Raw genomic sequence first — 14,038 nt, 5'->3', positions numbered from 1 at the left:
CGTGGGATTATTATTTCCGCCTTCCACGTGGAACCCCACTAGAAACCAGCCCAATTGTTCCTTAATCATATACCTCTGAATAAAACGGATTCGACTCCTCTCCAGGGAGTGCAGCGCCTAGGGAGTGCCCAGGGGTTGGCCTGTATTACACACATCTCGACGCATGCCTAAGGATGTGTGCGGCACAGCCCAACGACTGGATGCTCCCTGGGCGTGCTGAGCTCCCTGGAGAGAAGCTCAATCCGAATAAAACAGGTTAGCTTTGGGTTATTGACTTGGTCCCCAGGTGTTTGTCATCATGCGGTCAAGATAAACTTGAGGTGGATCAGATCCGACCCGATCCAACAGAGGAGGAACGGTTGTTAATTAGTGCGAGATGGACAGAGTGGTCCAACCATGAACAAAAGCAAAAGGACGAATGGGACCCACCAAGAGTATTTATATTAAACTAAAAAGCTAATTTTCCTCCTTTTTTAGTTTATTAATTATTAATAACAAGTAGAATATTCAAGTGGAGAGAGAAGAAGGCTTCGGGCGGCTTTTCTTTTACTTGCCTTTTAAAAAAGTAAGCAAACATCATTCACTGCTTCTCTTTTCTCTGTTATTTAAAACCCTCTCCCTCCTCTCGCTCTCTCTTCTCTCCTTTTCTTCTCATCCGAAAACAGAGTCTTCTAAGCCTTTTGCAGAAGATGATCGAGCTCTCTTTCTAACCTAAGATAATTTGAGTCATCAGGCCACGAAAAATTAATCTTTTTTGTATAATTGTTTTGCTTCATGATCTGTAAGTGGTTTTTTCTGCTTTGTTTAACGTTTTCATATGTTTCTCTTTTCGTGGTTTTTGGGTTATTTCTCTCTCTCTCTGTCTAGAATCTATGAGTTAGGGTTTTAGTGAGTTTTTCTGAAGCTGACCTTGAAACTCTGACTATTTTTGGTTAAATTTCTCTCTGTACTGTGAAGATACTTGTGATGATTGCTTTTTCTCTGTTGTTCTGTCTTTATTGTGTTGGGTTTTGTATCATGACAGTTAGAAGACAGAGAATTTGGAGGGTTCTCCTTGGCTTTTTTTTTCTTCTTGTATGTGGGTGAATTTTACTGTGATTTTTTGGATGTGCGGCTCTCTGGGGAAACAGGGTAATTGGTTGACTGTAGAAGAATGTAGGTCATAAGCTGGTGTTGGAAATTCACTACACTGTGCACTGATAATTCCTGTTTCTGGAGAACAGTTGGAATTCTTATTCTTCTGTTGCATCTCATGTAAATTTTCTAGCTAAGAATTTTAGATTAGCTGTATAGATTGTAGTTTGAGTTCTCATTGTCTATTCAAGGAATGCTGATTAAATTGAAAGTCTGGTAATGTCTTAGAGGTATAATTTGGAGTTTTGATGACTGGTTGTTTTATTTAATGAAGGTTGAAAGAACTGCTGACTGACCTTTGATTCTATGTTATGTGTTGCAGCTTGCCATGAAGTTGGGTTAGCTTTTTTTATCCTATTTAATTTAGGGTTGTGGCATTTATAGTTGTCATCTTTGTTGTTGCTTTTAGTGACAAGCAGAGGATTAGATTGGAACAATGACGAGGATAAGTCGTGATTTTGGAGATACAATGCAGAAGGATGCGGTTCCGTCGGTCGCGGCCGACGTGACCTTTCCTTCTAATCGGTTTCCAAATTATAAAATTGGTGCAAACAATCGAATTTTAGAGCCAAAGGAGGGACGGGAGATACCATCCATGAAAGACGTTGTTGCAAGGGAGACTGCCCAGCTGATAGAGCAGCAAAAACGTATGTCGGTCCGTGATCTTGCCAGTAAATTTGAGAGGGGTTTGGCTGCTGCTGCTAAATTATCTGATGAGGTTTGTGCCTGCCAAATTTGAATACATCTTTCTGGGCTCTTTTGTTGTTTTTTGAAGTATTGGTTGAAATTCAAACAGTTGGGATCTTTCTGATACAAGTGATATTACCTTATTTTATTTTTTCCTTTTCGGTAGGGAAGAATAAGTACAAATTTAGTTTTTAGGTCTTTCTTGGAATTTGCTCTAGACCCAAAATCTGTACTTGGGATCTTTCATGGAATTTCAGGCTAGACACAGAGAGGCAGCTTCATTGGAGAAACATGTCCTTCTGAAGAAGCTTAGAGATGCTTTGGAATCCTTGAGAGGGCGTGTGGCAGGTCGGAACAAAGATGATGTCGAGGAAGCTATCTCTATGGTACATTTTATCTGTTCTCGTTCCTATATAATAGTAGGTTCCTTCGTATATCCTGTATTCCTAATGAAGTGCATGAAATTGGGATATGTTGTTCTTTAAGTTTTAGAAAGATTATTTACAATGAGATTATGCACTTATGCTTCTATTTTTTGACAGTATAAATTATTTTATTTCAAATTCAAGCAGTTTGTAATTAAAAACAAGTACCACTGAAGAAAGATTTAAGGTCCAAGTAAACTTGTTCTATTTCAATGGGATTGAATATTGCAATGCAGGAAACATGTTATTGATGCTACTTATGTTTCTTTATTCCATAGTTGTCACGGCGTCTAGGCGACCCAAGGCGTTGTAGAGGGTCCAAAATCAAGGCGTCCAAGGTGCCCGCCTAGGCGACACCTTGACAACTATGCTTTATTTTAAGTTCCCAAATATTACAAAATTGGAAGGCTTCTGTGGCACTCAAGTGGTCAATGCTTTGATACATTTCCTTCAAACATATAAAGGAGGCACTTCAGTGTAGCCAGTAGGAGTACTTCTACATGTGACATTCTCGTTTTAGTCCATTGCAAATACAATTTAGGGTAAATTACTTGTACACCCCCTGTATTATGGCCCGATTGCTTGACACCTCCAAAGTTTGAAACTATTACTTGAAGCCCCATGAAACCTGACAGTGTTAGTCTACTGTTAGTGGTGGAATGGAAAAGTCCATTTTACCCGTATGACTTATTCAACTGAAACTTGTGAAGTTAAAAAATACCAACTTACCCTTTAACCTAAAAGAACGAAATAGGTTGTCTTCAACCTCTTGACAAAATGCAACCAGTGGGAGAGACCTCAAGTGGGTTTGATCAGGCCCTTCCCGTAGGGTCTCAAATCTCTTGAGGTTCTAGAGACAAACTTGCAACCTCCAACGCCATGGATTCCCCAAACCATAATGGAAGAGGAAGGACCAGATTTGGTCTGCACTCAATATCTCACAATTCCAGCAGGGTTTCCCAATGCCGGAAAACAGAGAAAAAGTAATAAAAAAAATCTCTTTTCTTGAACTGATTTCAAATCAAAATTATCCAAAACCCTTAATCGATTTAAAATTCAAACCCTAATATACCCCTTTATCATGGTCGATTCAGGTTCCCCCCAAAAAAAAAAAAAAACCTGAAATCTGAGATCCAACTGCCCCTGTTACGCAGTCGGCTGTGAACACACACCCCTTGCGGGTATAAGTACCAGGTTTTTTGCGGCCACTTGCGGTCATGGCTGCACAACCTTTGCGGGGTGACATCATTCAGGGCACCTTCTATGGTGCTTGAAACAGAAGCCATGGCTCCCGATCATGCTGGCCTTTGGCTGCCTTTTTTTTTTTTTTTTTTTTTTAAATGTGCAGGCTGACGGAGAAGAGAGAGAGAGAGAGAGATCCTGCCGTCGCTGTGACGAAAACTTTGTTGCGGTCCTTGCAACCGCTACTGGCAGCCATGGCTGCCCAAGGAAATGTAGTGGAGGTGTGTTCAACGATGAAAGGGAAGGCATCTTCCAATCTACTATGGCTAAAGGGTAAAAGGGTTAATTCACTACCCTTAAAGGGTAGTTTGGGCATTTAGGATTTTTCTAACCCGTGACTTCATCACTAAACGGTGATTGACTAACGGACATGGGCTAGTTGTAAGAAATCTTAAAATGCAGGGGGGCTTCGAGTAACAGTTTCAAATTTTGGGGGTATCAAGCAATGAGACCATAGTACAGGGGGTGTACAAGTAATTTACCCTACAATTTAATTACCTGTTTATCTTGTTTCAGAACTCAAAAGCCTTTATCTATGAGGGGATGATTCTTAGAGTTTATGTTGTAAAGGTTACTTTTGTCGCTGTCTTGTTATAAGTCGTGTTAAGTTATAATTTTGTCTTTTGTTCTTTTTTCCTTTTACCTCCCTAGAGAGGCATGTGTAATTTCAAGAATGTGTTAATGAAGAAATAGGTGAGTGGAGAAGTCTCTCCCTCACAATCGATTCTCTCTCAATCCCTCTTGTTCTTCTTCTTCTCCTAGCTGTAAATCCTTGTTCTCTTACTAGAATCCATCCATTTCTAGATTTTAACTTGGTATCAATGCTGGTTTGAGAGTCGACCAAGCTCGGTTGTTGTCTTCACCTCTCTATGGAAAAGGTAGAGGGTTCCAATAGAGGCTATACTATGTGAAATATTACTCATATTATATTCATTGGAGTTATATTTTTCAAACCAACACACAATGGAGGGAGTTTAGGAGCTGCTGAAGTGGATTGAAGAAGATTGAAGCCCTATAAGGTGTCTATCAAGTTACCGCCAGCCGGTCACCATTTGTTTTGATTCTCTCTCATCTCTCTACCATTTGAGATGAGACCAAGTGCATTTGGATCGCCCAGGGGTTCCCTTTCAGACCCCCAAACACTCGGTTAATGAATGGAGCTGGTTGAGGGGCATAGCTCTACTCTTTGCTGCTCCACAGGTATTGCCAGATTCTGTTTTCCCCTTCTTATTTGAGTCTTATTGGCTGTATTGAATGGAATGGTCACTATTCGTTGAAGGTTTCAACTATTTGAATGTCGTTAGTTGTTGTGGACTGAAGTTGAAGTGCATACGAAGTATTTGCTTTGGTTATTATCAAGAAACTGCTCTCTGTTTACTTGTTGGTGTGATTCCTTTATTTGGGTAGAGTACTCCCCATTTGTGCAAGGCACTATATTTATTTGTTGAGTGTTTGCATACAATGTCCACCATGTCTGGGTTTGGATCTGAGGTTAGTGGACCTTTGGAAGCTTTTGCTGGTGGTTTGGGTGGTATTCACCCCAATATGACCTCTTTTGATAACCCCAATACCCAAATTGCTCTTGTGAAGTTGGACAATACCAATTATTTTGATTGGTCACACTCTGTGAAGCTGTCTTTATGAAGTAGGGGAAAACTGGGGTACATTACTAATTCTATCACAACACCTGCAATGACTGTTCCAGGATATCTGAAATGGGAGACTAAGAGCTCCACTATTATGATTTGGTTGATTTTCTCCATGAAACCTGAGATAGGTAGGAGATTTATGAGACAGGAGACTGCAAAGGAAATTTGGGACAGTGTTTGATTTATGAGAAAGGAAACTGCAAAGGAATTTGGGACAGCGTCTCCAGGACTTTTGATCGAGTGGGTGATTCAGCAAATGTTTATCAAATCCTTTAAAAGGTCATGACTATGAAACAGGGTGACCAAAACATTTATGACTATTATAACACTATCATTGGTCTTTGGGAGGAATATGATCACTATAGGGATCTCCATTTGACCAACCCTGAGGATGAGGCAAAAGTGTATAGGACACTTGAAAAGGAACGTGTTCTTATGCTACTTGGTGGACTTAACCCAGAATATGAGCCAATCCGACTGCAAATCTTAGGGCGATCACTTCTTCCATCCTTAGATGAAGTGTGTAGCTACTTACAAAATGAGGTGACTAGAAGAGGATCCATGGATACTGCACCCTTACTGGAGAGACCTGCTCTCACTTCTAGTTCTCACCGAGATTGGCGAGGTGGGGGGAGAGGCCAAGGGCCAACTCATAGAGATCACCGAGAAAAATTTAAATGTGATCATTGTGGAAAGCTGGGGTACACTAAGGAAAGATGCTGGGCTCTTTATGGCCAACCCCCTAGTATGCATGGTGGATCTACTGGTGTCCGTGGTGGTAGGAGAGGGGGTGCTAGAGCCCACACTGTGACAGCTGAGACTGAGTCACCTGGACTACAAACTGATTCTGATTCCATTTCCAGAGAGGATATTGCAGCACTACGCAGGATGATGGCTCGACTAGGCCACTCTTCTACCACTCCTACAGACAAGGTTTAGAGGTATCGGTATCGGGTATCGTATCGGTCTGGCGATTTTGAGACGTATCGTATCGGAGATACATATCAAACAGTGTAGAAACGTATGAAAATGATAAAAAATACACATGGATATACACTTTTGGACACAAAAAACAATATAAACAAGCAATATATAACATATATCATGCTTAAATACTAAAATGGAGAATAATGTATAACCAGAAAAGTGCGTTAAATTGAAATTGTTATAAAAGATGATGTTTCTTACATGTTGTAATCGTCTATAGCCATGAAGAATATTGGATGATGTTGTAGCACTCCTTGATTCATTTTTTAGTCTAAGATTAAATGCAGATTTTAGTCTCTTGGTCGAGAGTTTTCCTTCATTTTTCTGTTAGAATGGGAGTTGTATCGAGTCTGTGAGTGAATATGGCTTTTTTATGGAATATATCAATGGTATCGGTACGTATCGGCCGTTACTTATAGATACATATCGATATGTATTAAACCACCCACAAAACCCTTGAGCCTCAGACACCTATTTTACCTACTGCCCAGTCTTATGTTTGTGGTTGAAGTGCCCGTAGTACTATGGATTCTGTGATGCTTTGGCATCAACGTTTGGGCCATCCATCTTTTGCTGTTATGAGAAAACAATTTCCACATTTGTTTACTTCTTTTTCTCCTTCTCAATTTTTTCAGTGTGAACCAAGTATTTTTGCTAAACATTGTCGATCGTCTTATCCTTATCATGGTTATAGATCCATTGTTCGTTTCAATATTGTTCATTCTAATGTTTAGGGTCCTGCTCCCACCACTTCTTTGTCTGGATATCGCTACTTTGTTTCTTTTGTTGATGACTATTCCCGGTCCACTTGGACATTTTTTATGAAACGAAAGAGTGATGTTTATGATGCTTTCAAAATTTTTTATCAGTTGATCTATAATCAATTTAGTATTTGCATTCAAGTAGTTCGTTCTGATAAGGGGGTGAGTACATGTATGGGGGGGGGGTTCCAACAGCTTTTTACTGACAATGGAATCATTCATCAGGTTGCTTTTGTTGAAACCCCTCAACAAAATTGGGTAGGCTGAGAGAAAAAATCGTCATTTGTTGGTCACTAGGTATCTCCTCTTTGGTATGCTTGTTCCTAAGATTTGTTGGTCTGATGCTCTTTTTGCTACTGCCTTCTTAATCAATCGGATGTCAACTTAACTCCTTGGCTCCAAACCCCCCCTGAAATCCTTTCACCTCAAGCTTCTGTTTTTGTTCCTTCCTCCAAAAGTGTTTGGGTGTGTCTGTTATGTTCATGTCCATAAATCAGCTCGAACAAAGCTTGACCCTAAAGCACTCAATTGTATTTTCCTTGGCTATTCAGCTTCTACTAAAGAGTATAAATGTTACCACCCTTCCTCTTGAAGGCTACTTAATGTAGTCCTAGAATAGAAATTAATCCCACTAGGAACCAAGTAGAACCAAGCTTAGGGTAAGCCTCTGTTTAGGGCTGATTAGGGGCTGTTTTAGGGCAAAATTAGGGTTTACGATGGGAATTTGGGAATGGGGTTTATAGGGTTATAATCTGCAGTTTAGAGGGTCATTATGGTATAAAAATATCTGGATTTGAACAAGTTTTAATTTCCTGCAGAAATTAGGGTTAGGTTTCGGGTTTCGTAAATAAGGTAAACAACTAAAATTATGGTCTAAAGTAGGATTTAGGGGCAGGGGTTAAGGTGGACTGTTAGAGGGGCTAGGGGAAGATTCGGTTGCAATATGGAAGGTTTCGATGGCTGAATGTGTCCCAGACAGAAAATTAGGGTTTTTAGGGTTCAATGGAGAAGAGGGATCTTAGGGTTTGGCTGGACAGAATGGGCAGCAGCTAGGGTCGAGTGGAGATGGTGATGAGGGAAGTTATGGTCCAAATCTGATCGATTCCAATGGAGGAGCAGATCTGAATCGAGTTTAGAGTCTTCTAGGGTTTATGAAAATAGGACGAAAGAGAAAATTGATTGGGGAAGGGAAGAAAGGATAAACAGAAAATAATAAATTCAAACTCACTCTCGAATCCTCTAACAGCGGTTTGAATGGTTGAAGGATGAAGCCACCTTCAGAAGAAAATCCTCCCAGCCGTCACGGCGTAAGGAGTCAACCGGATTCCACGGTCCTTTCCACCTTGATAGAACCACAAGGATGCACACTCAACAGAGCAAAACTCAACGAGAGCGGGTAGCAGCTATGGCAGCAAACAAAAAGCTTTTCATTAATCAAATTCGTGTTCAAGGCTTTGCCCCTTACAACCTTATATAAAAGACTCAAAAATAGACTTTTACTCTAAAAAGGAAAGGCCTAACCCAATCCTTAACCTATTAGGTAACTTAAACCGACTAGAAACTAAAATACTAAAAGAAATAGACTCAAAACCTAGCTAGACTTATAGAATCCTAATCCAGCCCAATTTACATCACATGACCACTTAAACAAGTCACATGATCACTTAAGTGATCACATGATCACTAATTACATAAAAATCAAAACTAAGGAATTAAAACAGCTAACCCCGTATGCAACCTAATTACCCATATTTTAGGCCCATAAAAGTGGCCTATTATATAGGAAACCCATGGGATCAAAGGCCCAACATACATATAACCCAGCCCTAAACTTATTTCTAAAGAAATAAGCCCATGTCGATGATGAATTTGCATCACTACTTCTTTCCAAAGATGTCATCTTCTTTGAGTCTGTTCCTTTCTTTTCTCTTCATCAGCATCCTCTTCAGGGGGAGAGCAATGGAAGTGAACAGGATGCTGATGTCATTCCTTTTCTATCTTCTTTACCTACCTCCACCTCCCCATTTTTACTTGACATTGGAAAATACAAAGAAGTGGATGTCGTTGATGTTGATACTCATTTAGGTGTTGATGCTTGCAATGAAAATGAGTTAGCTAGCAAAGAAAAAGAGTTGGTTGTGTACAAAAGAGGTGAATGCTCCAAGGGAAAGGGAAAGAAGACCTGTCTCTTTGGATCCACATCCTGCTTCACCCTCCATAGTCAGGTAACACTTTCTCTCCTTCCTCTGAGTCAGATCTCCCCATTGCTGTTCGAAAGGGGAAAAGAGCTTGTACTAATCCCATAGCCAAGTTTGTTTCCTACGATGTTATTTCTCCTGTAGGTATTGCCTTTTCCACTGTTCTTGCTTCTTCCATTCCCAAAAGTGTCACAAAGGCCATGTTTGACACAAAGTGGAAGGAGGCAATGTCTGAGGAAATGATGGCTTTTAAGAAGAGTGGTACTTGGACACTTGTAGATCTTCCCAGGGGTAGAGTTCCAGTTGGATGCAGGTGAGTCTATACCATTAAGTATCGATCAGATGATATTGTGGAAAGATATAAGGCTCGATTGCTGGCCAAAGGGTACAGTTAGGTGTACGACATTGACTACCAAGAGACATTTGCTCCTACGGCCAAGCAGAACTCAATCAGAGTTCTCCTATCAGTGGAAGCCAATAGAGACTGGCCATTGTACCAATTAGATGTGGCGAATGCCTTTCTCCACGGTGAACTTAGAAGAAGAGGTTTATATGCAGCTTCCACCTGGTTTTAAGTTTCTCTTAGCAGATGGGAAAGTGCGTCTCCTAAATAAGGCACTTTATGGCCTCAAGTAATCTCCTAAGGCCTGCCTGATTTGAGAGATTTAGACAAGCCATTCTAAGGAATGGGTACTCCCAAAGTCAGGCTGACCATACTTTGTTTATCCGGCAAGGAAATGGTACGATCACAACCCTTATTGTTTATGTTGATGACATTGTAGTAACTGGGAATGACAATGCCGAGATAAGTAGATTGAAATCTTACCTGGCCCAACAGTTTGAGATTAAAGATCTTGATTTTTTTAAGTACTTCTTGAGTATGGAAATATCAAGATCAAAGAAAGGAATCAATATCTACCAGAGAAAGTTTGTCTTGGATCTATTGAAAGAAACAAGAATGTTGGGGTGTAAACTAGCAAGCTTCCCAATTGATCCAAATCACAAGCTTGGCGACGAGTGTGGTTCTCCTCTTATGGATGCGGGTAAGTACCATAGATTAATGGGGAAACTGATCTATCTCTCCTTGACTCGACCATACATCACTTATGCAGTTGGAGTGGTGAGCCAGTTTATGCATGCTCCCAAGAGTGGGCACTTGGATGTTGTTTATCGCATCATCAGGTACTTGAAATCTTCCCCAGGAAAGGTCTTCTATATGCCAGGCATAATCATTTGAGGATAGAAGGCTACACTGATGTTGATTGGGCTGGCTCAGTTTCTGACAGACGATCTACATTTGGGTAATGTACCTTTGTGGGTGGTAATTCGTTTACATGGAGGAGTAAAAAACAACCAGTTGTAGCCAGATCCAGTGTTGAGGCAGAATTTAGAGCCATGGCTCATGGAGTATGTGAACTTATATAGCTGAGGCGGTTGCTTCAAGATTTGGGATTTGTTACCGAGGGACCTATGTGGCTTTATTGTGACAACAAGGCTGCTATAATTATTGCTCACAATCCCGTGCAACATGACCGAACGAAGCATATTGAGATTGATAGGCACTTTATCAAATAAAAGTTAGATTCGGGTTACATTTGTACTTCCTTTGTGAAGACAGGTGATCAAGTGACGGATATCTTTACCAAGAGCCTCATCCCTAGCCTGTTTAGAGCTGTCTTATGAAAGCTGGGAATGCATGACAACTATTTTCCAGCTTGAGGGGGAGTGTTAGAGTTTATGTTGTAAAGGGTACTTTTGTCACTATTTTGTTATAAATCATGTTAAGTTGTAATTTTGTCGTTTGCTCTTTTTTCCTTTTACCTTCCTTGGGAGGCATGAGTAATTTCAAGAATGTGTTAATGAAGAAAATGGGTGAGTGGAAAAGTCTCTCCCTCACAATTACTTCTCTCTCAGTCTTCTTCTCCTAGCTGTAAATCCTTGTTCTCTTACTAGAATCAATCCATTTCTAGATTCTAACTATAATCTCTGGTCCATTTGGTAAAAAACTAAAAATATTGTCCTAGAGAAAAGGTTATGTTGTGGATTGTTTATGGCTGCAATTTTGTTAAAATTTGTTTAACTATCAATATTTGTGTAATAATGTTGATCGTGGTTGCAATACATAATATGTGCATAGATGTTAGTCATTTAATAATACTTATTACTTTAATTTTTTTTTTGTATATTTCCCCCAAAAAACATGCAAAGAATATTTTGTAATGTCTCTATGATAATTATGAGATTCAGATTTTCACACTCTATGATATTGCACAAGATGGGATGCTACTAAATGGGGGACTAAATGCTAAAGATATCCAAGTAGGTCGAGAAAAGAACTCAGCCATAACCAACTTTTGTTGTAACTGGATTCAACTTCATTCAAATCAATTAAGCATTATCAGAATTTCGTCGGGTTGGCTACATTAATCCTGTTCTGAGATTCCTTTGTAGATCAAAAGTCAAATTCTCAGACCAGATTTAGAGGTTTGAATAACTTATCCATTGTTGCAACTATCAGTGCAGTGGGCAATCAAGTCAATGCAACCAAGCGTTATCCCAATTAATTGTTAATTGTGTTCAGGTTTTGTCATTCAACTCTATTTGAAGTCATATGTGCTCTTAACTGAAAGCAGTCCAAATATTCTCTCTTCACTTCTTCCAAAGTGAGCACTAGCATTTTTAAATTTAGTTGTACTTATTAGCTCTTAAAACATTCAAAATACACACCACTATAATATTTTTTTGGACTGAAATATTCCTTTGGTCAGTTTCCTCTGATTATATTGATTTTACTTCTCAGCTCATGATTATATTTAGGGTAAATACATATCACTATTGTATTCTTTTATCTTTCAATTTTGGTATGTGATGAAATTTGAAACATGTACAGGTCGAAGCTTTAGCAGTACAGTTGACTCGAAGAGAAGGAGAATTAATTCAAGATAAGTCTGAAGTGAAAAAGCTAGCAAATTTTCTGAAACAAGTAATTTCATGGCTCCTCCCCAATCTGGGATGCTTCAGGAAAAATATTTTTCATAATAGTTTTCCCTGTTATGCATTTCATTGAAAGATCATACTGGTTCTCTTTTTGGCCAGATTTGGTATGATTTCTATTTCAATTTCGGATTGATTTCATGAAATAGTCAACAAATTGAAATTGTTTTGGTTACATCAATCTAAAATATTTCAAGAATAAGAAATCCATTTGGTAGTTCAATTTCTGAGAATAAATTCTCTATATTTCTTTGGGAGAGGGTAGTGTGGCAGTGGCGGGGGTGGGGCCGGGGCCTGGAAGGGTGCAGCAGTGGTGGTGGTGAGACCATCTGGAGAAGAAGGGTGGTGTTTTATTTTTAACATGAAATTACTGCTTTGCTCATCAAATTAACCATGTGCTCATTACAGAGCAAGAGTGAAATCAATTTCAAAATTGAAACAACTCCTCAGCTATTTCAGAATTTCTATTCCGTTTAATTTCTATTTCACTGAAATAAGGTGCAAAAATCAAATCAAACAATTTCAGAAATAGAATTCACCCCATGAAATTGAAATAGAAATCAAACCAAATCAGGCCTTAAGTAGATATTTCCAAAATTATGCATGATTAATGATTATCTGTGAGATTGATAATTTGTAGATTCTAGTTAAAATAGTATTCTTTTATAGTTACTGTGTAAATCCTCTTTACTACTCATTATCCATTAACATCATTGGCATATCAGAATAGTGCTTTTTCCCATCTCTTTGCCAGTGTTAAAACCATCTGAATGTATTTCCCTTATTGTCCCAGTGAAGGTGTTCGTATCTATCACTGAAACATGAATACACTTTCTATTGACACCTTTACAGCCTCATCTGAATTGTTCTTCCACTTTATTTCCTTGTGATTTTCTTATTTTTTGGAGTTGAGGAGAGATAGAGCGCTAAGAGGTCCTTACTGCTAAAACAATTGACTTTACTTGCACAGCACTGAAAATTTTGGCTTAATAAAATGAGAAACATACTTTTCCTGGCTGGACATCATTGCATGCTGATGCTTCCTTAATTTTGCACATGAATTTTGCATCATGTGCAAAATTAAGCCGGACAAACCCTAGTTTTGATGAGTAATGGTCCAAATAGCAGGATCTATAAGTCATAATCCAATTGAAATAAAAATTCAAACTTTGCAGTAAGGATTCAACAGTGTATGACTCATGTGGTTTGGTAAATCCGTAAGAGGTCTATGATGTGCTTGTACCATACTGTTGTCCAAATTAGTGTTTAAAAGAAATTACCAACTTTTTAATTTTTGCAGAAATCACTAAGCATCCGAAATTCATGAAGCTTTTTGTAGTTGTTTTATATGTATAGAGCAACTATTTTAAAGAGCCTAATCCTATATGAAAAGCCTAGTTAGATTTTCGTTGGGTTCCCAGGCAGGGAGCAAAACAGAGACCTCAATCCCCTTTTAACTTCCTTGGAAATTGGTAGATTTCCAGTTGCTGTGTCTATATAAAGTAGTAGAAATTGATTTCAATCAAAACAACTAGAAGTAGATGAGTTCTATCACATATGTCAAGATACCCATGCGGAGTTTTAGCAATTAGTGATATGACACCTATGGAGAATGGATTTAGAAGATTAGAAACTGAATTTCTATGGTGAATTAACATAGAAAATAAAAAAAAAACTGCAACGTTTGTTGCATTAGAAGCAACACCTCACTGTTAACTAACAGCAAGAGACAAAATAATTTCTTTTGAAAAACGAAGCTCTATTCTCAGTCTCAATTTGCAAACCATCAATAGAAGAGCCCATGATGGGTGTACAAAATAAGCAATATAAAAAAACAATATCAAAATGGATTCAGCGAACCTATGGAATTAGAATTTCTGAAAAATTGATTCAGCCACCCTATGGAATTATACTCGCTGATCATTTCTAATCCTGAAGCATAACCTGAATTGTACCCATAT

General features: G+C 38.9%; 1 protein-coding gene across 3 annotated transcripts in view; it reads left to right on the top strand.

Annotated features, from left to right (window-relative positions):
* Nucleotides 1-548: 548 nt before the first annotated feature.
* LOC122642496 (stomatal closure-related actin-binding protein 1-like) overlaps nucleotides 549-14,038 on the top strand; it is a 51,490-nt gene continuing 38,000 nt past the window's right edge. Inside the window, exons 1-4 of one of the 3 annotated variants that reach the window (XM_043835992.1) lie at nucleotides 549-716; nucleotides 1,544-1,852; nucleotides 2,079-2,207; nucleotides 11,974-12,066. In XM_043835992.1, the coding sequence (XP_043691927.1) occupies nucleotides 1,571-1,852; nucleotides 2,079-2,207; nucleotides 11,974-12,066 (504 nt within the window). In that variant the 5' untranslated portion in view covers nucleotides 549-716; nucleotides 1,544-1,570. Of the gene's footprint in view, nucleotides 782-1,543; nucleotides 1,853-2,078; nucleotides 2,208-11,973; nucleotides 12,067-14,038 lie in introns of all 3 variants that reach the window. The other 2 variants (XM_043835990.1, XM_043835991.1) reach the window with 2 other exon arrangements.

This window comes from Telopea speciosissima, chromosome 10 (genome assembly GCF_018873765.1).
Source record: "Telopea speciosissima isolate NSW1024214 ecotype Mountain lineage chromosome 10, Tspe_v1, whole genome shotgun sequence".
Classification (NCBI taxonomy): domain Eukaryota; kingdom Viridiplantae; phylum Streptophyta; class Magnoliopsida; order Proteales; family Proteaceae; genus Telopea; species Telopea speciosissima.
The sequence above is the reverse complement of the archived record's forward strand: the minus strand, read 5'-3'. Positions and strand labels throughout refer to the sequence as shown.